Below are 27,710 nucleotides of genomic sequence, written 5' to 3'. Positions count from 1 at the left end.
ATGAAAAATTAAAGTTTTATGTTAAATGTCCCTTTCAAAATATATGTATTTTATCTTTTAAATACTTTTATAGGCCATTTAGTGTTTTTACATAATCTAGTTCCAGGAAACATGAGAAACAACGTTGGAACAGAACAGATGAATCCATTTTACATATACTTTAGATGTGTTAATTGTTAAAAAAAGCTGCAAAATACTTTTGAAATGTTAAATAAAACAGTCAAACAGCATTTTAACACCAGTAATGACTGTACAACTCAGTAAAGTTTTACTAAACACATTTAAAAGCATTCCATCTAGCAAACTATAAATAAAACCTATCAAACACATATAAATGCAAAAACATTAAATACACTTGATAAAAACATATCTGGAAATACACTCTAAGTCACAATATTACTATTTCTTCAAATTATTCAATACTTTTTTCACCTAATGTCCAGTTTTATTATCTATAAGTCTATTATATTCTTTACTCCTTTGTCTAGCGCTTATCGTCATATAGTTTATTTCCCTACATTTTTTTTGCACAGTTTTAAAAATAAGAATTTAATATCAGACAACTCCAATTTCTCAACAGGAATTACAGCAGCAACATTTAATACTTAAAGGTCAAAAGAATGTGACAAAGGCCATGTATATCTGTTACGGTCCGTATTCTCCTAACTGTCATCATCATCACTACTATTGTGAGTCTTAGTCCATTCCCTGTAGGCCTGTCTTTTCTGAAAGCATGGTAAGGGAAGAAGAAAGCAGTATTAGTTTAGAACTATTAGTTTGTCTGGCAAATTTGTTAATTAAAGCAAAATAAAACCCCAGAAAAGAAAGAAATTCTGAAGTGACATCCTAGTTTAGGACACAGTATGAGCACATGAAATCACCCATATCCTATTTCCTTTCATCAGCATATACAATCTCTAAATCACTAAAAGAAGTTTTATTCCATTGAAAATTCTACGACACAGTGACTGCAGTGGGGCCAGTCACCAGACCTGTGTGCACAGAAATAATACAAAATACGTTTTTTTCCCCATAAGAAAATACTATGCTCTTCAAACTGCTTCAGATAGGGGACATGTAATACACTGAGTCTCATGCAAAACAAAGAAATATCTCTAGAACCAGAAACATTAGTATACTTGAGGGTAAAATAAGATTAAGACATGAAACATCTGAAAAAAAATTACATAACTCATTATTTTCTGATTTGACTTGTCTACAGGGAGAATTACAACCCTGTCTGGAGCTTTCAAAACATTCCTTCAAGAGTAGTTCTGCCTTAGAATCATCAGTATTGAAAACTAATATGAAATATACAATTTTTGAACTTAGCTACTTTCAAATGGTGGCTGCCATCAGAAAATATGACAGGCATTACACAAGGCAATGCCTTTATGGTTTTATAGGTTGGATAATGGAAGGTGGTGCTACTGTACTCAACCACACAACAGAGAAAAAATAGAATTACATTGCAGCATTTTTTAAAGGTTACTCAGGAAAAAAAATACAAACTTACAAATTTAAGAAGCAAAAGCAATGCAAAGTCATTAGAGAACTCTGCACACTACAGCTGACTCTGTTGGCTTGCTAGCATTTGTTTCAGTGGTACACTTTAAAACAGAAAAGAGGATGTTTTGGAATTCATTTTCTCACCAAAAAGAGGAGAAAGATTAGCAATAAGTTTATGTTGTTCATCGGCAGTAGCTTCTAACTATGCTGTCGTTAAGGTAATATTGCTTTATAACACTAGCGTTAAGTGGGAGAGCACGGGTTAAAGCTACCTCATTAGAAGAAACGCAGAGGCATACTACTTATTATCAAAGAACTTTCACAGTCTGCTGAACTAGATCACCAGTGAATGGTATGGCAAACATAGCCGATAAACCCCAAATGGGACAATCCTCTTCTACCAGAAAAACAAAAGACTAATGAAATGCAGGAGAAACAGAAAACCAGATTAGAACTCAACATGAAACAAACAGCTGTGGCAAAACATGAAACAAGCAGCTGTGGCAATTCTCAAAATAGTCTAAAAATCATCTCCAAAGGCTACTTCACTCTTATCTACTTCTCCAAAAAGTTTATTTCTGTATGACTTCAACATTTCCCTGGCACACTGCGGATCCTTCAATGTGTTTTTTAAAAATTCTGTTTATATTCATGCAATCACTAATTACTATTTTATTTCTTATGTTTGAATCTTTCTGAAGATCTTATGTTTGAATCATTCTGAATAAAATGCAGTTTTATTTCTAACAAAAAAAAAAATGGAAACTTTGTTAGCTGCCTAACAGTTGAAATTATTTCCACTTTGATATCCGAGTCAAATTTGCTTAAATGGCAGCTGAATTATTCAAAAAGAACTGCTGCTCAGCATGTTCTACATGTAAACAGTATTCCACTGCAAAAGTGTTTACATTCTATCAATGGCTGCATATTACACAAATCCAGCTATTTTAAGTGTGTTTAAAATGCTGTTTTACCTAAAACAGAGATTTAAAAATCACTGTTTAAAATGCGTATTATAAAATTACTGAAAAAAGTTTGTGTTATCATTACTGTTTATCAAAAATTAAAGACACAACCTTTTTAATTACACATATAAACCTTTTTTCTTCTTTCAAAATGCTCTGTATCTTGCACAAACCTGTGCAGATATACTGGTATAAATTATGGTGTCTTTCTCAAACGTTGTATCACAGAAACTAACTCACCAAAGTGGTCATAAGCCTAAGAAATTAAATGATATTTCTTGACTACTGAGTTACTACGTAAGGGGTGGTAGGGAATTTAAGAAATGGGAAATTCTCTAAAATATTTATTTCAACATATGATGAGTTAAAACGTATGTCAAATTATCTTTCATTTTCTTCACCTGTAACATTTGACTTCCAGTTCCATCTCTTAATCTGTAAGGTCTAATAACTCCATCTTCACCAAAGAAGCGAGGTGGCCGCAGGCTTATCACATCTTCTGATGAATCGGCAACTCTGGCAATAAAGCAGTAAAAATTTAAGGCATGTGTCAGTATCTCATGCCTTAAATAAGGCATATAACTCACCTATAATAATTCAGCTATAATATTTAGCAAAGGCTCTAAATTACTTTAAATATAAATGAAATTCAAGTACTAGTACAGCAAATCTTGTCTATATATGTAATTTGCATATGAATAGATACTGAGTAGATACTCTATGAAACAGTAATAGATTTTACTCAGAAATCTATTTCAGAGAATGATGATTAGAAAATTAGATGGCACAGGGCAGCACACACTTGCAATACTTCGTGTCTAAGTATTGTACTTCAAAATTAAAGACATCTGTGCCATACAGAACTTTTGCTCTGATATTTTTCTTGCATTTCTCTGCTAGAGAACTTAAAGTGGAAAACAAAAGAGACTAGCAATCTTATGGCAGCAAAAGTGGTCCAGCTCGCTAAGAAGAACAGGGCCATCAAAAAGCTCTATTCAGACAAAGCTACTAAATGCCCCTTTCTCAACACTTTCTCCTACTTCTTTACACATTACAGTGTGAGATAATCTACAGCAACAGGTTTATTAAAGTGAGACTATCACATTATTCAATACGCAGTCCTAACAGTTCTCAGTATGAACAACCAGGACAGATCCTGGCATGACCTGGTAGTCTTGGAACTCAACTCATATAGTAATAATAATATAAAAAGTAACTTTTGATGCAGCTGAGAAGTCCTCTTTTCCTGTATATTTGTGATAAAAGGAAAAATCATCAATTGACGGAAGTCTGATTGCTGAGGCTTTTAAACTAGTTTCTTTGTTAATGATAGAAATACCAGAGATTTGATGTGTTTTTTTAATGCTATCAAACTGTGTATTTTTTAAAGAGCTACCTATTTATTATTTAAACAACAATATTGATAAGATTTTTTTCTAGCTCATGTGTATTAATGACAAAGTTGAGAGATCCAGAAGCATTCATGCAGAAGTGATATAAAGACACAATGTACTACTGTTACTACTATCGTCTGTTTCATCCATGTCATTCTTCATACTTATTTTACTTACTTTTTAATGCCCTGAAATGTGCTGCTTGCCATGTCTATGATTCCTCCAGTAGGCCTAGCTACTGCTCCCACTAAGCCTTTTCCAACACCTTTGAAAAAACCAGCTGCTCCTTCTTTCTGAGCTCCTAAAAGGATTAAGTGCAGTAAATCATTATAAAACACTGAGTTTTTCTTACTATTTTGGCACACTTAATTACCATTTCATTACAAATCTTATTTGATATACAACTACATAGTCTCCTCCACACAAAGTTCATGTAAACAACATTTAAACTAAGAGTCAGTAGGAATACAAAATCTTGATTAAGAAGTTTTCTATCTCAGATTTATAATGTCTCATCAGATATCAATAATTTACCATCATATGAACAGTCAATGCATCTGAAGACCTAAACTTACCTCTTATTGGTTTTGTAACTATTCCTGTTATGCCACTGACAAAACCCTACCAAGGGAAACAAAAGAGACATTACAAATACGCTTTCAGATTATATTTTTCATCTTTTACATTTTTCTTACTACTTCATTGGTGAATAGCCTCAAAGTACATGTGTTGGAGTATTCTAAAATTCACTACAAGTTAACAGAATTAGAGGCACCTACTTCACAGTTCCTACCTTCTCTTCTACCTTTGTATATTTTTCTTTAAAACTATCATTCAATTGTGGCCATATATTTGCAAAACCAGAATTCAAGAGTAACAACATTCTGGTGACTACGGCAACCTCTATATTTGTTACCCTTGCCTGCATAAAATTCATTAATATTTTTATAAATTTTTTTCCCCTTACAGAAACTAATCCTTTTCCGCCACGAGTGATACCCTCTCTCAGACCAGTGGGCTGTTTATTCATGGCTTCTCTCCTTTTCTGCTGGTAATCCTCATCCATAGTTATCGCAGCTACTCCTTTTGCCATAGCACTAGTGATTCTTGATGCAGCACCAGCTAATCCACCTATTAGAAAATAAAACAAAGTAAAATACCAATGCAATTTATAAATAATCACCTATATTGCTTACTATTAAGTAAACTACTGTGATAACACTGAAACTTACCAACAGCTCCTCCTACTAGTGCTTTAAGTCCTAGTGCCATTCCTTCTATAAATTCTTCGGGACCCTGGATGGCTCCCTAAGGAAAAAAGGATGCATTTCTGTTAAGCGTCAATAGTATGCATTATATATTTTTAAATCTTACGGTCTTATTCGAATTTATATATAATAAAGAGAACAAGAGTGCAAGATTGACTGAGAAAGTGTGAAAGTGCCCATGAGAGCACCTGTGAAAGACTACTTTAGAATACTAATTCATTACCTGAAGTCTGCTTATTTTAAGGCAAATGGAAAAAAAGCAGATTCATTTTAAAAAAAGAACAGTAAGGAACACTCTTTTGTGAATTAAGTTAAATGGACTACTCTCTCCTTTTTACCTCACTTGAGTTTTCCAGTAACTTTTCCTTGCACTTTCACTTTAAATTTTCAATTTTAAATCTAAATTTAAAACCAAAAAAGATATTAATATTTCCACATTTTCAATATAATTCATATCTACCTGCTTGTCCTACATTTCATAAGAAGGCAGCAGAGTTTTTTACCTGGTAAGGTTCATAGAAGAATGCTTCTACTCCTTCAGACAAGCCTCTTATGAATCCAAACGGATTACCCAAGACATCAAGGCCAAGAATAAGAACATACATCTGTTTAATAGCCTAAAATAAAAATAGTTATTAGTAAAAATTTTTCAGAAATTACACTAAAACAAAGGCAAACAGTGTAGTATACTCAGATTAAAAAAAAAGTGAAAGTAACGTGAGTTTAATATAAAAACCTCAAAATTATTTGGAAAAGAAGTATGAAAAAAGGATCTTACAGTGAGTAAATCATTAAGTCAGTCAAATAAATGTTACTTCTTACAAGCATTTCACAAATAACTGACATTAACATTCTTGTGATTTTACAGATCAAGCACATTACCTAGATTTCAGACCAAATTTGGTCTGTTTGCATATGCCAAGAAAATTTTGTGGATTGTCACTCCGAAATGTTATAGCTACATCTATACGAAGTATAATTTGATCTTAAAAAAAACAGGCTGAGCATCTCACAGATTTCAAGTTTTCCCTCTGGGAAAAGAAAGGGTCAGAGAACAACAGATAACTCGTTCCCCAACTAAAACCCTGTATAGGTTTTTTCTTCTTTAAAGATGGGCAGAGCACTAAATAAACATGGCCAGAGAATTCCTTATTATTAATGATGGATAGATAGAAGAGGACTAATTCTTTTTGGCAAAAGCGTGTCTGCTGGATTCTCTCCACTGGATGACAGGATCTGAACAGTACACAAAGGCCAAAGAGGGATAATTCAAATACTGCTCATGTCCAAGAAAAAGCATTAAGATTCTGATGACAGTTCTGTTCTATCAGAGCTGCATTGTGCTTGCTTTTACTATCCATTCCAGCAAGTTTTGTTATCCATGCCACTTTTCCTCTAGTCATAATTTGGAAATGGTGCTCACCCCCAAAATAAAGGCAACAGAATCCAACTAATGAGTAATTGTTTTGTATATGTTTATGTATTTAACCTTCGTACAAACATACAAGGCTGAGAATAATTTTATTTATTTTCATAGAACCAAAGTGCACAGTAGCACTTTCAAAATATAAATTTACTGAAATATTGACATTTATTCTAACCTGTTTTGAATAATGCCTTACAACTGCTGATTGGAGCTGTTGTGTAGTACAGAAGTGATAGCTGAGTTCAAAGAATGCCAATCTAAAAAAAAAGAAAAGAGGAAAAAGTCAGTCCTTATTATGCAGAGCAAAATAAAACCTAACATATGTAATAGTGGTTTAACATACTTAAAGACAACATCTTGTACATCTGTGAGGGTGGCCCCTATACTCTTCAGCAGGAGATTCAAGGACTGAAGTGGTATCAATTCATTCTTTCTTTCTTCTTTGTTACCATCTTCTCCACCCGTACTGAGTGAAAAGCTTAAGTGTAACTAAAGGAAAAAATGAGATTGGGAAATAACATGGTTGGTTATTTGAAGAATTATATTTCTGTCTTTATAATCTTTTAGAGGATTCAAAAATTGAGATAAGACATTTCTAATCTTGACCGAAATCAGACTGACTTCATAACAGAGAACATAAATACACCATGTAGGGCAATAAAAAAAACACTTTTACAGTCAAACTGAACAACTGGAGCTATCTCTAAAGAAAACAAGAACTTGAAATTGCTTACTCATGTCTTCATCTTCAGAATCTTCTAGCTATAAGCTACAAGATTATTAGCTTATTAGGTTATTAGCTTGTTTCCAAAACATTTTGTTTCTATAACTATTACCCAAAATGAAAGCAGACTGAAAATGATAACATAGCATGATGTCCAAGCAAGAATGAGAAACAAAAGCCTGAAATCAAATAATTATTAACACAAGTTTTACAGGTGCTAAATAAACACTGGAATATGTATACAAGAAAAACCCCACCTGTGCACATCTGAATTAACTGAAGTAGTTGTTTCACAGAAATTAAGGTGACAGTCTCAAAACAGAAAAACATTCAGGAAAATTGCTCAAAGGGCTCTCTAGTGCACAAGGGCGTTCAGAAGTTTTCAAAATCAGATGAAAAGAAGTTATGGCTGTTTCTGGTTCTCTGAAGACAACACCATGTGCCATTCATTAATTTATGGTATAACAGAGCTTAGCTGTAGCTTATTTCAAAGATACATAGCTCCTCTTGCAGAATCATTGTCACAATTCACAGGTCTATATTGACTTCATAACTGTTAAAGACTAATCTTTTATTAGAACCTGAAGCCCATTTATTCCATCCTATCTTCTGCATGTAATATTTCTTGTCAATTTCTTTTGAACACATTCAAAAATAAGCTTTTGTTTCCTTGGTTACAAAGCATTCACTTTGTTACCTTAACATGTAAAGGGCATTTTACTTTTGTCAATTCCTGAGCAGTTTTTGTAATGAAACAACGGGAGACACACCTATGAACACCTAAATGAAGATATACTGAAACAGCTACTAAATATACTTGGAATGAGTTAAGCTAAGCCCTTTACATAAAGGTAGCCAAGCATTTCCTGGAATTACCTGTTTTAATAGCAGACTCTTCCTAATATCCCCTCAGATACTGTAAAGAGGTGAAACTCAAACTGCTCTTTGATCTGTTTCCCATGGGAGGGGAGATGCTTTTATAAAGAACTGTTATACAGCCTACAAAGTACCATGACAGCTTTAACAACATCAGGTACACAATAATCAAAAAATGAAGATCAGTAAGGTAAAAGTACATAAGAGTTAGATTTGGGCAAACAGGCTGTCATATCCATGTAAGTACGCACATACCATTCAACAGCTGTGCCTGAATGTTTATGGCAATGGGGAAACAGCCAAAAGTAGACTACTGGACTCAGAAAACAAAACTGCTTTTCCAGTGAGTAAGTAATGATAAAGCAGAAAGTGTCATTGCACAGTAATGCTCGTTGTAGATGTTTTTTAGAAATGACCTAATTCCCCAATCCGCAACACAGTGCCTTCACACAAACCATAGCAGTCTGCAAGGATCTTTTAAATAAAGAAAAAGAATTACTTATATGAAGAAAGTAATGGATAGGAACGAAATAATAAATGTTTTATGTAAATATTTAATAAATATTAATATGTCTCTGTTTAGCACGCACCCAGGGCTAAACAATAGCTTGTTGTTTTACCACCCAATGTCGCTTCCCCGACTGAGAAAGGGAATTGGGAAAAGGAGGGAGACTCGTGGGTTAAAACTGAAAGAGATTTAATAAAATAAGGAAACCAATATCAATGCTAATACAAAACACACAATACTATACTTAGCCCACAGAGTTGTGGCAAGTCACTCCACAACTTTTCCATTTACAGCTTTCCCATTTATAGTGAACCTGACGTTAATGTTATAGAATACACCTGTGGGCCAGCCTGGGTCAGCTGCCCTGCATTTAACTGCTAATGGCCTTGATCACCATACCACAGCTGGCCACAAACTGAAACAAAATCTAACAGAAACTTGATTTTATAAATTTTATCCCCATGAAACCAGTACATAATGTAAACCCCATATAAGTGGGAACAATGAAAGCACTTTTCCGGGACGTTTTTATTTTATTTTTGATCACCTCTATGTTTCTTCATTTCCCGTGCCTACTGTCCTGCACGAGACAAAAACTCTTCAGTTAGAGAGCAAACACAGGCTGTATTTTGAAAAAGGTATACCTTAATTGGAGAGATATGAAAGTATTCATACAAGCTGATTTGTGATGTATCCATTGATGACACACTCATCAGTTCTTCTTGAAGAGATTCAACATCCTTTTTGAAAAGTTCTAGCTGTGAATGCATTTTCAAAAAAACATTACTTTAAAATTTAGATTATATAAAACTACCATGCATTTGTCACTGAAATGCAATACATTGACTAATATTACTTACATACTCCTGATCTTATTTTTTTACTCAGAGTCAACATTTTAGAGGACTTTTAACTAGAGTTACTTTGCTGGCTTTTTTTTTTTTGTGTGAAGAGGAGGAAACTTATGTATAAAAAGACAATCCAACATACATCTATTTAATAAAAATTAAAAATCCCTATTTTCATTAAAGTTCAAATACCAAATATTTTCAAGTAAAGTTTGGACAACTTTTACCTGGGTCAAACAAATGGCAAACATATATAGTCTTTTGAACGCATAATATAGCACATAGGTTTTTTAAATACAAAAAACTAAAGACTATTTTCTGTTATACAGAAACTAGACTTTTACATACTCCAAGAAGACCTCCATCTAGCCCTTTTCTCTTTTCTCCTTCACAAGGTAAGAGTTCCTTTACAACAGTTTTTGAAGAATTGGCCAGGTACAAAAAACATTTTAAGATTTTAAAATAACAATTCTAAAGTTACCGTCAGAAAAGACTTAACCAGTCAAAGGAAATGAAGTTGTAACTGAAAACAATGTGAGAGGTCCTTTCAGAACAGTAAACCCAGATACCACCTCGCCACTCAAACAAGCAAAACAGTCAAGGCACTCAGTGTTAAGTAGGGACCAAATCCTAAAATTATGCCTTGCAATTCCACTAAAAATGAAAGTGCAGAAGAGGGCCTCCTCTAATCTCTGGATTCAGTGATTAAGCTCGCAATACTGATCACAAATCATTCATCTTTCCACTGGGAGGGGAAAGAGAGAATAAAATACAACAACGTATTTCTTCCACTACACAACCATGCATTGAAAATTAACATAATTCTTCAAACTACCACAATAATCTAGAATTCACAGGTACACCTGGTACCAACAGATGTAACAGACTGTATGCCCTAGCACGTTGCTGGGAACCACCAGTTCAGACTAAATATTCCTGCATATGAAAATGCAGCGACATTTCTGAAACAATTCTAAAGTAACGTTATTAATGTTCATCAAATGTCTGCTTTGTTTAACAAACCCTTCAAATTTCCTTATATTTCAAAAGTCTCAATTATACTACTCATTCTTAATATTTATATTTTTGAAGACGTTTAATTAAGCTTATGATGTTTAACAGAACTGGACTCATCCAGCCTTTAAAAAAATTACCTTACTCAGTTTTGCTTCAAGAGTTCATAAGAAAACACTATACAGAAATACATGCTTAGGTCTGCATTTAGAGAAAGGTGCCTCTCACCAGAGAGGATCCCATTCTTTAAGTTAAAATTTTACTTAAAATTTATATTACCACCAAATGACAAGAGTTTCTAAGTCAGTAAGCAATTAATAAGTTTTGTGAGTCTTTCCAAAATTATGGTGCCACTAGAGCTCTGCAAAGAACGCACAGGCTTCAAATTACAGCAACAGTAAAGAAAGACAGGACTAGGAAGAAACAGCTAGAACTTCATGGCTGATAACCCCAAACTCAACATAACCACACAAGTGTTCTGTGAACTGGACAGTACCTTTAGTTTTCCTTTATCCCAGGCCAGAAAACAAGCTACAACCCACCAAAATCAGAATCTTCTTTTTAAAATTCAAAACAAAGAACTCCCCATACTTAAGAAACAAAAGTAGGAAACTCAGGGTATATTTAATACATTATACCATGCAAGAGTAGCAAATTTACTTAGATGAAAATATCTACTGAACTACAACCCACAGCAAACAAGTCTTACATCAATTTATTCTGCTGTAAACTTAGAAAATTTTAACAATATTCCTATCTTGCTTGAAATGTTATTCCAAAAATTAATTCTCTTGTTATTCCACACTTCCTTCTAATTTTCAATTTATATTTACACTGGAGCAACTTTTTAATCTTTTCACCTTATTTTAGTATAATCCCTGAGCAGTAATACTTTTTTAATCTCTGATGTGTAGATATGGGGAAATAAAAGCAAAGCAAGTTGCCTTTCCAGCATACTTCTTATTTGCCACAGTAAGACAATACCTTTTAATTCCCCATCAAAAAGTACCTTTTTGCTCTACTCATCCAGGCAGATCTTTTATGAAAATATTTCTGGTTCATTTCTCACTAGCAGCATTTCTGAGATACAGACAAAACTGATACACTTTCTGCTAAATAATTTATTATCAGTTCGTTGTGTATTGACATTCAAATTTCAATACTCTTAACAAGAACAGCATGCCCAATGTACATCAGAACTGCATTCTATCTATACAGCTTATCACCTTGTTTTTGTTTTCTTTGGCAAATCCAAGAAACCCTGGCTCCTCTGGTGCTTTATGGTTGTATCTGAAGTTTTCATTATTATTTCCCAAGCAGACTACCTTGCACTTCATATTATTATATTTTATTTTACTTCTTCTGTTCCTATGTACAAACTCCTCTCATTCTCCCTGTACAGTAAATCAATTCCCTTCCACTGCCCTCTCCTCTCCACTTAGTATCAACGTGTCAACTACATCATCTTCCAATTTTATAATTTTGCATAAAATTACCGAAGACACTTTCACACTTTCTAATCAACCTCTTTTACATTCTCTTGCTCTCACGGGCAGATAAGTTTCAGTGGTTTCCAGGACAAGTTTTTCCTAGTTTGTTTGTTTGGTTTTTTTAATTTTTATTTTTTAAAATAACCTACATTAAGGCAAAGAGTATTATTTTCACTTCCTTCCTGTCTTGGGTTTTTAATTAACTGATCCCTCAGGCATTAGTAAGACCAAAGAGTCTACAACAGCATTAGTTTCACTCTTTTCAGAAGGTTTTGAAGCCTTCTTTGCATAGCATGCAAGATGAGGATAAAAGAGTTTACTGTTTGCCTCGGGCAACAGTACACTCTTAAAAACCTCACAGTTTCATATTAGCCCCAGACACAGAAATTAACCATTGTTATGGACACAGAAGATCAAGTTGTTCTTTCTTTTTTTAAAACACAAGTTGAATAATTACAAACTTAAAATCTATTCATCTTTAAACAATAAAAGGTTTCTACCTCTTGGTCACTTGGCACATCAGTCTGTGTAAAGAACTCAGACAGTGCATACAGGAAGCCAAGATCTAATCTGAGATCCATCTCTTGAATCAGGACCTTAAAATACCTACATATGAAACAAAAAACAATCATTGAGGTGTTTTACAAAAATGTGTAACACGTAAAACTTAATCTAGGGTATTTAGGCCACTTATGTATTGACTTCAGATACTTTTTTTTTTTTAGGAATCCTCCACTACTGGTTAAAAGAAGGCTCCCGGTAGTAGTGTAAGATAAACACATTTCCTCTAACCAGAACTATTTTAATCAAGTAGCAGCATTTAACACTGTATATAGCACTGTTAAACATAGTTTTTTCTGAAGTAAAAAAGACTAAAAATGTGCATTAAAGAGACACTTAAAAATGCTTGCTTTGCTCTGCAATTATGTGGATAATAAAGGGGGCTGAGCTTTCATCTCTCTACGTGCTCTGATCTTTCTGAGAATGAGTTGGTGTAAAATTATCTTCATTATGTTTACTCCATTATAATTTTATTTTTAAAGCCTGATTAAGCATAATCAATAGAAAAAGAGATGGAACGTGTCAAAACACTTACTTAATATGTGATATTTGTGAATGTCCTGCAGTTCTCATAACAATACTGACATCAGTGAATGGTTTTGGTGCTAGAGTTGTAAAATAAAAAGAGATCAGCACAAACTTTTATATGATATACATACCTTTATATTTTTAATATGAAAATGTCATATATGTTCAGGATTTTCTCAATCCTGTAAAGTAGGGTTACATAATGGATATGACTGGCAAACAACTAAGGGAAAAGAGCAGGAACAGAAGGGAACAGGAAGACAAGGATAAAATGGAACATCAAAATTCTATTTCACTGATCTCTGAAAATGTACCATTTTCATTAAAAAGCAAATTAATATTGATACAATCTCAGACTTATATAACATCCCTAGTCATGGAATAAGATTTCCCAACAGCTGATATAAAAATATAAACTAAACAAAAAAAAAGAATTCCACAGATTTATGTACTCTAGCTTGAAATTGATCATATTTAGAATGAACACCTGACGTCCTATTAGGTTCTGTACAAAATTACAAGCAGTATTCTTTTTCTCAATCCAGAATCCCTCCTGAGATTACTCTGGTCTTCCAAGGGACTTTGCCCTGAACAAGTTAATGGAAGACTGGAATTCGTCCCATAGTATGCTGATAGTGAGATCTGTGCTCCAAGCAATGGAGAAGATGGAAGACTACATACAAAACAGGCAAAATATAATTTGCCATCTACAGAGCTTAAATGGTGCCTCACATAACAATTCTGAGTTTAGACTGGCACTGGCACACATTTCTTTTTTTATTAGTTAAGATTATTTCAGATGGTTCACCAAGTCATCTATTTCATGCAAGCAAAGAAAAAAATAAACAACATCACAGAATCATAGAATGGTTTGGGTTGGAGAGGACCTTAAAGATCATCACATGATTAAGATGAACAATTTATTTGAGGCAGTAGTGAAAAATCAAATTACTAAAGATGAAAAGTGAATCCTCACTGCCCCAGAACTCCAAATGAAATACTGAAATGGTGCAACAGAATCATTACCATCAAGACAAGCAACAATTTGATCTTTTCTTATTTTCAGTAGGCAACTCTTCTATATTAGTCAGCATTAAGTTTTAGTTGTGGTCTGAATGCAACTGCCAAAAGCCTGTTTTAAACTTGACCCAAATGTAACTTTCATGTTGTACTTCCCAAGAGCACTGAATTAGTGTGTCAAACAGATGTGTTTAAAAGGTATGATATAGATGGATGAAAGAAATTTTGTTTTCTTCTGTTAACTATTTAAATGGTTTCTGTATATCTTCTTTGTAGAGAAAACTGCTTCTCTATTTCTAACATTGGTATTTGTATCTGTAGTCAACAAACCTGAATCCAAGGTGATGGACTTTGGAGGTTTAATAGGATAGAACACAAAGGGAAATATGGCTCCAGGAATCTGGTTTTGTATCTAATAGGGGTAAGGACAAGACAAGGTGCAGCATGTTAGCTTTTCAATAGTGAAATATTTTAAAATCAGGACAAACACAAGAATTATGAACATTACCTGTAGCATTACACCAATTCAAAAGCAGGAAAAAAGCCACTGTTGTGGTTCAAAATATCTCTATTTTCAAAATGAAATAATCCAATCCAAATAGTCTAGAAAAGCTTCTCTAAGTTGGTGGTAATAAATGGTCCACAGAATTTTGCAAAGGATTTGTTTATAAAAACTTGAACACATGCTAGACAACAAATTGTACCTATGTTTTGTTGGTTCTAAAGAAAAGCCATAAGAAAAAGCATGGAAGATGAATGGTAAATGTTTTTCCTGAACTCTCATACTTGTCTGGGTTTTTTTTCCAGAAGCATTTAAGCAGTATTTCCAAAGACTGAGATGCACTGATGTAAAAGTCAATGAGTACAGTTAAATTCAACACATGACAAATTCGAACAATTCTAAAAATAAATCCAAGTTTCCATAAAAGTTGCTTTTTCTTAATAAATAACTCAATGTTTTTTGAAAAGACTCACCTGTATCCTGTAAATTTGAATTCTGAAAGACTTCTGATGTGCAGATGAACTGTATTCTACTTTTAAAGCTGGCAGATAATTCCTTCTGATAGGAATCTCGTTTGGTTGTTGGATTTTCATGTTCATTCCATTAGGAGTTAAACATACCTATTGTATTATTAAAGAAAATTTGGTATGCTATGTGTTTCAAAAGACTGCTTTTTATAATATACTTTAGAAATTTACACTGTTCATAAACATTGTAAATATAACTTAACAGTAAAAGTTTTGCAGCTTTTAAGTCAGATGTCATAACTTCATCTAAAACAACTGAATTTTGTAATAAATTTCAACAGGCATAAAACTACAAAATATTGCATTATTTGGGGGATTACTATCATTTAATACATGGCTTTCTAGAGGAAAGGCAAAGTACTATAACAGTCTACAACAGATAAAAATTGGCTCATTTACCTATACCATTTTCATTTAGCTACAACACAATTCTAATGAGTATCTAGAATTTATCTACAGACACAGACAGCACCATTTGGAGATTAACATGCTTCTACATTCAAGAACGATTTCTGGAACCATTTTTTCATAGGTATGTGGTTGAATGACACAGTTGAATTATCCCACAATAAGGCACTTGAAAAATACAAGATTTTGTGCCAAAACAAACAAACCAACCCAAAACTAACACCTTGCCCACCTCCTCGGTCTAATAAATGAAGCAAATGCAAAGTATCTTTACTGAAGCTTTACGCATTTTTAGTCCCATGACCTGCAAAAGTGTTACACTTCAAAGTTAGAGGCTAAACAACAAAAAGTCTATATCAAGTGTTCAAATGTTTATGGATTTTTTTCTAGACAGAGATAAAGAAGGGTTTTCAAATGGATTAGGTAAATCAATCATGTCAATTTTCTCTGGAAGTTTCTTCAAATATAGCAAAATTGATACATTATCTTTTTCCTGTGTATACATGTAAACAACAGAATTAGGGAACTATCAGTATTACCAAAACATTTGATTCCAACTCAATAATCTTATTTTCTGAAGGAGTTAGCTCACTGTAATCTTTGAATTCTTGTTCTAATTTATCAGTCTGCTTAACACTCATTGGTCTCCATCTTGACTTCTTCTTGGGTTTTGTCTCCCAAACCACATCAGAACTTTGAAAACAAAACAAAGGACCAAGAGAGAGGATTAGCTATTTCAAAACAAGTTTCACCTACCATGGTATGACTTTTAATAGGTTGTAACTACGGAATAAGAAACCACATCATAAAGCACTACTGTAGTAAATAAAAGTGACCCAAATCACCCACTGCCTTCTTCGTACTAAGTGAAAGCCAGTCCAATGCAAAAAAAAAAAAAAAAAAAAAAATTAACAGCAAGTCTGTGCTACTCCCCACTTTGATGAAGATGAGTGTGCAAGGATAATTAATCGAGCAGCTCAGTTTCAACAGTGCTGCCATCCATTATTCTACAATCTCAGTGTAGTTTTCTGCATACACTCCTGCATGTTACTTTGGCATAGCTGAATTTACCAGAAATTGAGAACTTCAAGACAAAATGCTTCCTGAACTGCCTCTTGTTTTTGACAGCTAGTTTCTTCACTCCTTCTGTCTAAATCAGTAGACGGTGATTTTGGTTTACATGTTTCCTCTACCAATTTTATGGTAGGGGTTTTTAGTTTTGTTTCTTTTGTTGTTGTTTTTAAAAATGGTATGCCAAAATCCGTTCTTTTCTTTTGGCTCTTTTATCATTAATAAAATAAGAAAATAAATAATCATCCTTAAAGGGCACTGGACTCTTCTGCTTAATTTCACTGCTTCTGTGAGAAGCTCTCATGTCTGATTTCACCTTACAGTCAAACTGAAGGCACGCAAACCAACATTTTCAGACAGCTGGAGAACATTTCTTCTTTGCACAAGTTACTCTATAGCCCACAAATACATAGCTTTCCACACACAGCCCCCTTCATCAAATTCCTTTTAGCTACATCTGTGTCTGTGTTCAGATACAGGAGTGGCGGAACCACCAAGGAAAAAGGTGAGCTAAAGGATAAAACAACAGCTACAGAATAGAGTACTACCTTGAAATTGTTGAGAATTTCTCCTTTTTTCCTCTCTCCACCCCAAGTGCTGTGATGCCAGAACTGGCATGGTGAAACTTGTTTTTGCATCACGTTAGATACAAACTACCTTTTCCGCTGTTTTTGTAACAAGACATTCACAAATGGGAACATTCTGAATAACAATTTACTTCACCATATCCAAGGAATAATCTCTTATCCTCAGAAAGAGCTTTCCGGAGTTTGATGTCCACTCAGGGTTTAACAGGAAAACAATACCAACTATAATCACTGCTAGACTATGGACCATGGATGACTGCTTCCAAAAAACACTGATTTAGTGAAATCTCAACACTACTTTGCATGTAGGCAATTAGCTGCCACTTTTAATTGTTTCCACTGTCTAGATAGTTATCAGAGCTCAGTTTCTCAGGTGAGGGCAAGGATTGGGATTTTCTTTGTGAATGATAAATGTGAATACATGAAGTATACGTGTATGTGAAGTTTTTGCTTGCTTGTTTTGCAGCACAGTGCAAAGAATTAATCAACAGAAAAAACCTCACTCTAACAACTTCATGGCTATGAATATACAGAAGTGTGTGGATTATAGCAACAATATACAAGTGTCCTTTGAACATTCTAAGAAGTCCCTAATTGAATATATGATAGCACACGTCTTAAGCATTACAGTTTCTCTTCTGCTTCCCTCTGAAATGTTATAGTAGAAAAGCTAAAGCATTAAAGCCTTGAGTCGCATAATTTCTCAATCAAAACTAAAAGAACTATAAGTTGCTATTGCATCAAAATTTTCAAGATAGAATTCAGCAACTTGTTCCTGTAATGAAGATAGAAAAATCCACTGGCACAAACTACCCACAGACCTTACTTCTTAAAACTCTATTTAATCACTTCCCAAACTGCATGGGCAGGAGATTGGGAAGTTTGCCAAACAGAGTTACAATTATGTGTTGCAAAAACATACAGAAAGCATATGCATTAATATAAAACACAGTGAAAACATTTCTCTTCACAACAGGAAAACATAATGATTTAGTTCTGAATACTCTTACCCAGACCTCTTTTTCCTCTTCCATCACACCACAAAATTAATTCAATGAGTGAAAATTCAATTAATTCAGTGAGTAAAAATACCTGAAGTTAAACATTTTAGACTGTTGCACACAAAATAAGTTACCTTGTAATTCCAATGTAGGACACCTCTTGCTTTGTATAATTATTAACCAATGAAATTCCAACATCTTGCAAAGACAGAATAATTTCTTGTTCTGCTAGTTCTGCTTTTACACTTTCATATGTCAATTTAAATACATTCTCATCTTCAGTGATAAGGACAATACGCTGCAAACCTTCAAAAAATGACACTAAATAGACCACTTTTCTACAATCCAGGCTGAGTACTTCCATTTTGTCCTACAAATAAGAGAGGAAAAGGTTTTACAACTCTATTCATCATTCTACTCCACAAGCAAATCCAAGTCTTAGCAACACAAACAACAGAAGACATTTTTTAAAGGTACAGGAAAATAATACAATTTTTTTCTCTCTCTCACAGACACACACTTTTGAACTAAAGACAATGCTTGTTGGCACAAGCTCCAGCAAACACAGTGTTGTTACTGTTCTGTGTTTGAACCTCATGTACGTGATTGCGGATCATACTCATTACATATGGAATTTCATACATACACTGATGAACAGGATAATAAATCAGACAGCACTGAAAGAAGATTTATATAATAAATGTACCTCTTTGGGGGTAATTTCCTCAGTTCTATTTCCACATTTCCATTTCAATTTTCTAGATCCTGTTGGGTCCGCCCAAGTATACAGTACTGCCTTATTTGGCTGAAGACAGTCTTCCAATTCACTGAGGGAGCTAGAACAAAGTAATATTAAATTCAAGTGTCAATGAATATTTTGTGTCAATGACTTTTGCATTCTAGCATTTCAACAAGAACACTTTAATTATTTTTTCAAATAATGAAAATGAAAACTTAAAGCACTGTGCATGAAAAAACATGCATAAAACCATTCTCAGCACAACAATAAAAACAGTATTTATACTTCAAAATACATATGCATACTTTAGAAATAAAAGTATATGGAGCAGATTTTAAATACACATTTTCTTCCCCACTTGTGATTAGCAGGGACACAGACAGTGGAGCTTACAAGCTCAAAGGAAAATTCAAGATTTGTGCTGCCTAACATTGATAATCCAAGAGAAGAAAAGTGTGGTCAAAATCCATTGTTTAGGAAAAGTTGCCCCTATGTGATTTGCTGAAGGGAAAAAAGTGCAGTGTTTAGTGTCTGAAAATATCCACTGTAGCCAGAGAAACAGATTTTAAACTCCATTTCCCCTCATATACAGTAGAACTGGCAGACTTGTCTTCTACAGCTCTCTAAAAGGAGCCTACCCAAGAAGGGGAAGTGGCGCGGGAGGTGCTGGTCTCTTCTCACTGGGATCCAGCGACAGGACACATAGAAATGGTTCAGAGCTGCACCAGGGGGGGTTTAGACTGGACATTAGGAGCCATTTCTTTACTGAGAGGGCAGTCAAACCCTGAAACAGGCTTCCTAGAGAGACGGTCGATGCCCGAGCCTGTCAGTGTTTAAGAGGCATTTGGAAGATGCCCTTAAGATGCTTTAACTTTTGGTCAGCCCTGAATTAGTCAGGCAGTTGGACTAGATGATCATTGTAGGTCCCTTCCAGCTGAAATATTCTATTCTATTCTGCATAGTTCATTACAAAAGTTACATATACACTAATTAAATTTACACTAGGAATGCCCAAAAGCTAGCTAAAAAGATAAAAATTACTAATCTTTACAGATAAAAATCAACGCAAACGATTGGCTGTATTCTTCAGACAAACAGGAACATACAGCTGCAAGCTTAATTTGACTAGCAGGTCTTCCACTTTTCATGTAAAAATTTTTAAACAACACTGCTCTGATTGATTGAAAGGAAAAAATTGTAGAAGCTGTTCAGCCTTTAAAAAGAAACATGTCAAGAATGCTGTAGATATGCTTACACTGCTCAGCAATGCACAGTATCTGCATACAGTAGCAAAGAATTACAAAGTCATTCCAGAGTGAGAACAGAACCAGTAGAGCTGCATGTAGGTGTAGAATAAAGTTTTCACTGATTGCAGATAATTCATATTTATTAAAATAATCTTAGTTTTGGTCTGGCTTGACAAAATTTATGTAACTACCTACCCATTTTTCAGTCTATTTGCTTATCTCTCCCATAACTTTTTAACCCATTCTTTCAGCTAAATCTCAACTGAATATGATAGAACTGTAAAAGTCTCTAATCTAATTGAATTTACAACTCAGTCATTACTTATTCTGCACAGTCAGCATCTGCACAGTACCAGAAAAGCCAAGCACCAATTCCTTTGCCCCCACCAGGAGTGTAAAATTCATATAAAAAGAGACCAGAGAACTTCTTTAGCTCACAAACCAGCTTCTTTATTTGTAGAAACAGGGACCTAGCACTACATAACACTGCTCTATTAACAATTAATTCTCTTCGATTTATAAAACAAGAGATTTTTGGGTGCTCTGAAAAAATTAGAGAGCCATTTCTTAAAAATAGGCTTCTTAAGAAACAGGCACGCTTACAATACATAAAATAACAGTTCACAGACACCCACGTCTTACGTACCTTTGTCCATACTCAATAAATTCCTCTTTAGTATGGTTTATCAACAGAAATGGAGCTGCACCATCATGGTAATCAGAAAAGGTAATCACTGTAGAATGTTCAGTCAGGTTAACATCCACTGTAATTCCTCCAAGCTATCAGATGTAAAAATTATAAAGTAAATAACAGTGGAATGAATTTCTGGTAAAGCAAGTGTAATATAAATATTTTGGAAAACCTTTACTCTCATGAGATAAAACCATCCAATATTCAAACAAACAACCTGTCTTTAACATATCTTTAAAATATTTTCCTGATCTAACTACTAGGTAACAGGCACTGTACTTAGTAATCAAAACTATGGAGGAGTTCTGTACTGTCAAAATTTAGGCTAGTAGTACAGGAATCTTCCTTGAACCATTCATATGCATTAATGCCCTCCAAAACATTCTACTATTAAAAAACCTCATATATTTAAAAACTACTGCTAGATGAGACTATATGCAATACAGAAGTAAATTTAGTGGAGTCAAAGTTACTCCTCAAAATAACTTAGTGTTACGTTACAACTAATGTAAATGCTTCTCAGCCTTAGCTAGAGAGCAGTAGCAAAACAATCCTTGCTTCAGCTTCTACAGATCTGCTTCGCAGAGAAGCACTTAAAATAAAACACCTCTTCTGTGTGTACACACACAGGAAAGAGAAAGCATGAGAATAATACACTTGCATATACATAATCTTTTCCCTAGCTAAGGTTCTGCAATACTTGATTGTATGGGAAGACAGAAAGTTTTGAGATTAGAAATGAAACAGTTATTTATGTTATTTTACCTAATTTCCAAAAGCAACCATTTACCTTGTTGTCCAAATGCAGTAGCAGACAGTTTTCTTGCTTATCAAAATTTATCTTCTTTGGGGGGAGATCAGAATTTTCAACTCTAACAAGCAGTTTGTTGGCATCATTTTCAGGCCAAAAGGGAATGCACTAGAAAAAAAACCCAGATATTTCAAGTAAGTGAAAAAACAAACTAGATGTTAAATGGCATTCACTTTAGCCCAAAGTTCATCTGAAATTCTACCCAAAAGTGTAGTGAGTTGGATCATAAACTCTATTAAACACCCCAAAAGTAACTACTTACCTGAAAACAATAAAATGAAAGCAAGTCAGAAATAATTCAGACTACAGTGAAGAAACTGAGAAGTTAAGGAGCTAAAAGTGAAAACAGTAAGACTTCATATTCATATGAAGTAGATTTCAAATTGATAAAGTATATGAAAGCCAGAGTATAAAGCTGAGTATGGCTACAACACTGAAACGGCCAAGCTTGTTACAAAAAAAAAAAAAAAAAAAATATCAACAGAACTGTTCTTCCATTAACAGACCTCTTGCCAAGTAAGTATAAACTACGCATCAATCTTATAGTGACAATCAATGACAAAATGGTATTAGCATAAATAGACCCCATAGCAACTTGAGTATGCAGGACATCAGCATACTAGCAGTTCTTTTGAAATACTTCATATATATATAAAAATACATATACACATACATAAACACTCACACACATATATGTGGGTATAAAACATATATAAATAAAATATGAAGCATTAGGCAGCTAAATCAGAGAGCATGTTCTGCTATTCACATACACAATTGAAATCACAGCCATTCTGGGTTTAAAAATCCCACTCTCTCTCTTCAACAGTTTACAAACCAAACGGATAAGACAAGAAGACAGAGAAGACAAAAGTTTTAATTGTAACTAACAAAAAGTTTCCAAGTAATTAAAAGAGTCCTGCCATGGGAACAAGCTATGATTAACAATAACTCTCAACGAGCACGAGCCAAAGTCTGTCTAGATAGACCAGTTTTCCTGTATTTCAAACTGTTCACCTGCAACATCCAAAACTTCAGGAGCATCTCTCTTCAACATCGGTTAAGAAATGAGATGTTTATATTTAATTGTGTCTGGATCCTAGAAATAAATCTTCAATGGTGAAAGACTAATTCACCAACTTACCATGCCACTAAGTTCCCTTTCCCATTGTTTCTCACACCACAGGAAGCAGGAAGACAAAGGAAAAAAATATAGTTAAACAGCAAGACTGAAGGTGTTACCTACATCAACATGTGTCCTACAGACAAAGGAAATTTGAATTATGTTGTAAATTAGCATAAAACACAGCAAGTCTCAACATGGAAATTAAGAGAGCTCAAAGGAAATTCAAGGAGAATCGGTCAACAGAAAATGAAAGTTTAAAATCAAAACCAAAATAAGTAAAAAGGATTGGCTAAACAAGAAGATACAGAATCATCCACAGGAACTGAAAAAAAAAATTTTTGCAATAGTCTTTAGCCACAGAATGTGTCATAAAATGATGCTGTTTCCAAACACTTTGCCACACACTTGCTAAGTGCTTCACTAAATATTATATTTATACAACAATCTTCATTCCATAATAGGATCTTTGATTTACATTTAGCAGTGGTCTCATGTACAGTCTTCGGCAATATTTTCTTTCTTTCTTTCTCTAAAGATATATGTTGGTGAACTGTCTTGCACTATACCTAATTCAAAGGATTGTCCTTGGCAAGCCTTTTCATACTAACCACTGTCCAACAACTTCTACTACAACTTTTGAAGAACAATAGATTTTTCTAAAAACAGTAATTAAAAGTTTCTGATAGATTGACTGCTTTCCAGACAGGGAATGTGTCCAAGAGGAGATGGGCTCTACACAAGGATTGCTTTTTTCTCTAAGAAGACAGGCTATCTGTCACTAAGAAAGAAGAATGGATAAAAAAAGAAAAGCAGCAGGAAGGACTCTGCTTAACTTAAAACGACAAAAATAGAATGGTGGGAGAGGGGAGCAAGCTGAGATATGAATTAACATTTCAACAAGCTTGTTCTTTTGAAGATCGGCCTAACGTGAAAGAGTTAAAGTGACAAGTACTCCAAAAAAAAAAAATCACAGGCATTAATTAAAAAATGAAATCTAGATTAGCTGGATAGCAGAGTTCCATATCTCAAGAACAGGATCAGATGGGAACTTGTTCCTGGAAATCTGTCCTGGATGCCCAAAGATAGACCAATAGTGGCTGGACTCTACCTAGATTTAGAAGAGATAAGAAACATACTGGATTGAGCAACTGGGTTGCAAATGACCAACCTTGGCAGACATAACTGTCACAGCACAGATTTTTAGAGACTGCTTATCAAAAGGGAAAATATCGACACAATGTGGAAAGGCAAGCAATTCTGGGAGTGATGTTTGGAATAATTAGGAGGAGATACAGATTCCTCTGTTGACCTCTACTACTCCATTTGATGAACTGCCATATCTAATCTTTCAAAAGATATTAGGAGTGATCCTAAAATCTACAAAGTCCACCTTTGATACTTGATAACTGAAAGGAGACTAAGATCAATTAATACAATTACGTAACACCCGAGAAACAATGATGCTTGTGGGACAAGCTAGAAAGTTCTTTAAGCATAAAACGGCCAACACAGGAAAACCACAGATTATATATGTAGCAATGTATTTGAACTTTCAAAACTATTACCTTTGAATAGTTTTGGCAGAAAATTTCAAAAGTTCCTATAAAATAATTCCATTTATTCTAATAACAACTCTATATCAAATACAAACCACAAAACACCAAGTAATAAAATCTGACTATATTTTCTCAGAGTAAGAAGTTTTATCTGAAGTGGCCTATGCCACTACCCATGAACCTTTGTCTTTTCAGAGCTTTATCAATGAACTACATGAGGAATCATCCACGCAAAGAAGCCAAAAACTATGCAGAGTCAAAGAAAAGTTTGGTTCAGAGGAAGATACTAGTACAAATGTGTAGGCTTATGGCAAACAGCCTATTCTTGAGTAAAAGCAAAGAAACTTTTTTCAGAAATAATTTTAAACATTATGGGAAGATGAACTGTCTTAAACACTTAAAGATCTAACCATCATTGTGTTCACTGAAAAAATCACAACGGAACAATGACAACAAAAAGCAAGCAAAGTAGTATCGATTTCTAAAACAGAAATAATGATATTTAAATGGTACTTCTCTTCCATAATCATTAAAGGTAAGATTTAAGATAACATTAAAGATAACACTTAAGAAGCATGTGTTATCTACAATGCTAAAGAAAAGCAAGAGGGCCTCCAACCACACTATTTGTTAGGCTAAACTCTGTCTCTGTTTTGGATATGCGCTCTTCAAGACTCATCAAAAGGGAAGGAGAGAGATTTCACTCTTCCTAGAAAGCAATATGGATCACTTTCAGTTTTCATAGACCTCCAACACTACTCCAAACAGGCGTTGCTTTTCCTACATGTCCCGAAGGAAGGTATGACGGCTTCAAAACTCACAACACATACAAAACACAATTGTGGGATACTGCAGTGCGAATAGCCAAGCTGCACACCCAGTCTGCAACAGTCTAGACCTCTGCAGTATAGACAAAAGCCCAAAAGCCATTTCCACACCACTTGGCCTGGGGTCCAGTGATCCCTCTCTAGAAATGATGCATTAAGCATTAAAAACCAGCAGTGAGACTAGTCCCAGAAGAACAGTTTGAAGCTATCTGAACTGATTCACATGAAGGATTTTCTTACTATGTGAAAGTGGCATGACATGTACGAGGTCAGCCAAACCACTATCAGAAACTGCTGCAAAAACTGAACAGAAGTTTCAGTACCACCGCGGATAGAGATAATACAGTAACAGTACAGGTATTTTTGTCATACTATTTATGATGCAGGTAACAAAAGACATTCCAATTACTATGTAAACCAGCTTTACAATATGTCCCAAAGCAACACTCAGAAAAGGTAACAGGACATATAATTTATTAAAAAAGCAAGTAATATTCAGACGTTGTCATTGAACACTATGCATGGCTTGTATTTTCCATCAGTGAGTGTTCAAATAATTTTTTTTCCATAGAGAAACAACTCTGAAGAGTTTCCTTTATAAGTTTACCTGTTGCAAAACAATAGGAATCCACTTTTCCTTGCCTTCTTCAGCTACTTCCAAAGTGTATTTGCTTCTATTTGAGATCATGAAAAATGGAGTGAAAGTTACAATTCTAGTAATATTAAAACTGCTGTTGTTTATGGTGACACCAACCTGCAAATAGAAAGACATTGTTAAAAGTATGCACTTCTTTTCTTACCTCATTTATATCTCCCGAAAGTAATGAATTTGAAGGATAAATTTAACTCACTTGATATTCCTTTTTATGACTCTTGCATTTCACAGAACCATGACTTCCAACAGTGTCCAATGAAAACTGATCAGACAGTTCACTGTCAGTTACCATAAGTTGCACCTATGAAGAAGCACCCTGAATTAATTTTCAATTTAAAGACACTGACAACATTTAAAATCATATATAAAGTATGCATATATATAAACATAAGTGTATGCTGGAAATACTGGTGTTTCTATTAAAAAGTCAAGGCATAACAATTGCCAGTATCGTCTCATAGAGATATTTTCTACCACCCTTAGTTACAAGCTATGTGGAATAAGCGTTATAAGTGTAAGATACTCCAGAGGAAGCAACCTCATAAGGATCCTTTCCAAAACCTATCACAATTAAAATCTCAAAGGCAAATCAACACAGTCTTGTAATCTCTCTCATATCATTCATCTGTCAGTAACATTCAGCATTAAAAAATTCACATAGAGACTCAAATGGTAAACTGCATTTTAACCTTAGCTTACTACCAACTCAGACCCAATCTACCTACCACCACTGCAAGCATTCACTTTTCAAGTAGCATTCATTTTTCAAGTACCACAGCTTTGCATTTCTAACATAACTTCTGTGTCTTATTTAGAGTAAGGACCTTTATTGATACAGTTTAACTGGGATAAAGGAAATTCTTTTCTTTAGGAAACACTTCTCAGTGAATTTTATTTCTCTCAAAGATGAGACTCTCTTTCTTAACAATACCTTTGATAATGTAAATTTCCCATCTCAAGCATATTTGACAATACACTTATTTAAAATATTCTGTCTTTAGGCAGAGATATCCTAGGTTTCATGTCCTTTACAGAGCATAGCATAGTGTAGGTAACTTTCAAAGTGTAAAAATGCTTTCATACAACAACAAAGGGGAGTACAGAGCTGTCAGGTTTTACAAAATATAATACCTTGTTATTTTGGAGGAAGTTTTTGGGCTGGAAAGAAAAAAGGAGCGGCTTTTTGTAATCCAGAGGATGCTTGCGGTGAATACCATCAGCTTTGTATTGCAACATTCGACCAGTTTTATTTACCATCCAGTATGGACTGTGAATTGCTATAACCATCTGCCCAGTTGTGTAGGTCACATGGACAGCAATATCCAGTTCAGTCTTATCCAACTCCGTGATGCAGTAAAACGTCGTAAAGCTGATATCCGGCAGATTACTTTTTATATGGTACTCACTTGTCCAATTTTGATCAAGATAGTTAAGCAACTGTAAATCTAGTTTTGTTTGATCCAAGACTGCATTATGAATCTGGGCTGAGCATCCTTCTTGTAGAGTGTCGTATTTGTTCCCATCTCCCTTTAAAAAAAAACAAAACAAAACAAAACAACAGTGTACATTTACATGAGACACACTCAAAATGCGTATCAACTTATTTTCTAGCTAGCTTTGAAAATTCAGATACAAGTTACTTAAGCAAAATTTTTAAATGCTTATTATGCTATTTAACTATGTTACATTCTTAAATAACTACCTTAATACAACATTTTATAGGAAAAACCTATGCATGGTCATCAATATTTAGCACACACAAAAAAATCTGTCAACAAATTCAAATACAAAAACATGCTTAAATGACTAATTTCCTCAACTCGGTATTTCT

At 34.2% G+C, this 27,710-nt stretch overlaps 1 protein-coding gene across 2 annotated transcripts in view; it reads right to left on the bottom strand.

Annotated features, from left to right (window-relative positions):
* VPS13A (vacuolar protein sorting 13 homolog A) overlaps window positions 1–27,710 on the bottom strand; it is a 133,158-nt gene that overhangs the window by 14,061 nt on the left and 91,387 nt on the right. For both annotated transcript variants that reach the window (XM_068423411.1, XM_068423413.1), the window contains 21 exons: window positions 27,011–27,406; window positions 26,076–26,180; window positions 25,832–25,978; window positions 21,695–21,823; window positions 20,860–20,993; window positions 18,934–19,063; window positions 18,362–18,597; window positions 16,108–16,261; window positions 15,107–15,253; window positions 14,462–14,543; window positions 13,119–13,188; window positions 12,523–12,628; window positions 9,315–9,428; window positions 6,906–7,051; window positions 6,738–6,819; window positions 5,640–5,753; window positions 5,101–5,176; window positions 4,836–4,999; window positions 4,444–4,489; window positions 4,046–4,169; window positions 2,876–2,990 (listed from right to left, as the gene is read on the bottom strand). In XM_068423411.1, coding sequence (XP_068279512.1) covers window positions 2,876–2,990; window positions 4,046–4,169; window positions 4,444–4,489; window positions 4,836–4,999; window positions 5,101–5,176; window positions 5,640–5,753; window positions 6,738–6,819; window positions 6,906–7,051; window positions 9,315–9,428; window positions 12,523–12,628; window positions 13,119–13,188; window positions 14,462–14,543; window positions 15,107–15,253; window positions 16,108–16,261; window positions 18,362–18,597; window positions 18,934–19,063; window positions 20,860–20,993; window positions 21,695–21,823; window positions 25,832–25,978; window positions 26,076–26,180; window positions 27,011–27,406 — 2,817 coding nt within the window. The remainder of the gene's footprint in view (window positions 1–2,875; window positions 2,991–4,045; window positions 4,170–4,443; window positions 4,490–4,835; window positions 5,000–5,100; window positions 5,177–5,639; window positions 5,754–6,737; window positions 6,820–6,905; window positions 7,052–9,314; window positions 9,429–12,522; window positions 12,629–13,118; window positions 13,189–14,461; window positions 14,544–15,106; window positions 15,254–16,107; window positions 16,262–18,361; window positions 18,598–18,933; window positions 19,064–20,859; window positions 20,994–21,694; window positions 21,824–25,831; window positions 25,979–26,075; window positions 26,181–27,010; window positions 27,407–27,710) is intronic.

The sequence above is a fragment of the Nyctibius grandis genome, chromosome Z (assembly GCF_013368605.1).
Source record: "Nyctibius grandis isolate bNycGra1 chromosome Z, bNycGra1.pri, whole genome shotgun sequence".
NCBI classification, from domain to species: domain Eukaryota; kingdom Metazoa; phylum Chordata; class Aves; order Nyctibiiformes; family Nyctibiidae; genus Nyctibius; species Nyctibius grandis.
This window is presented reverse-complemented; position numbering and strand designations above follow the sequence as displayed.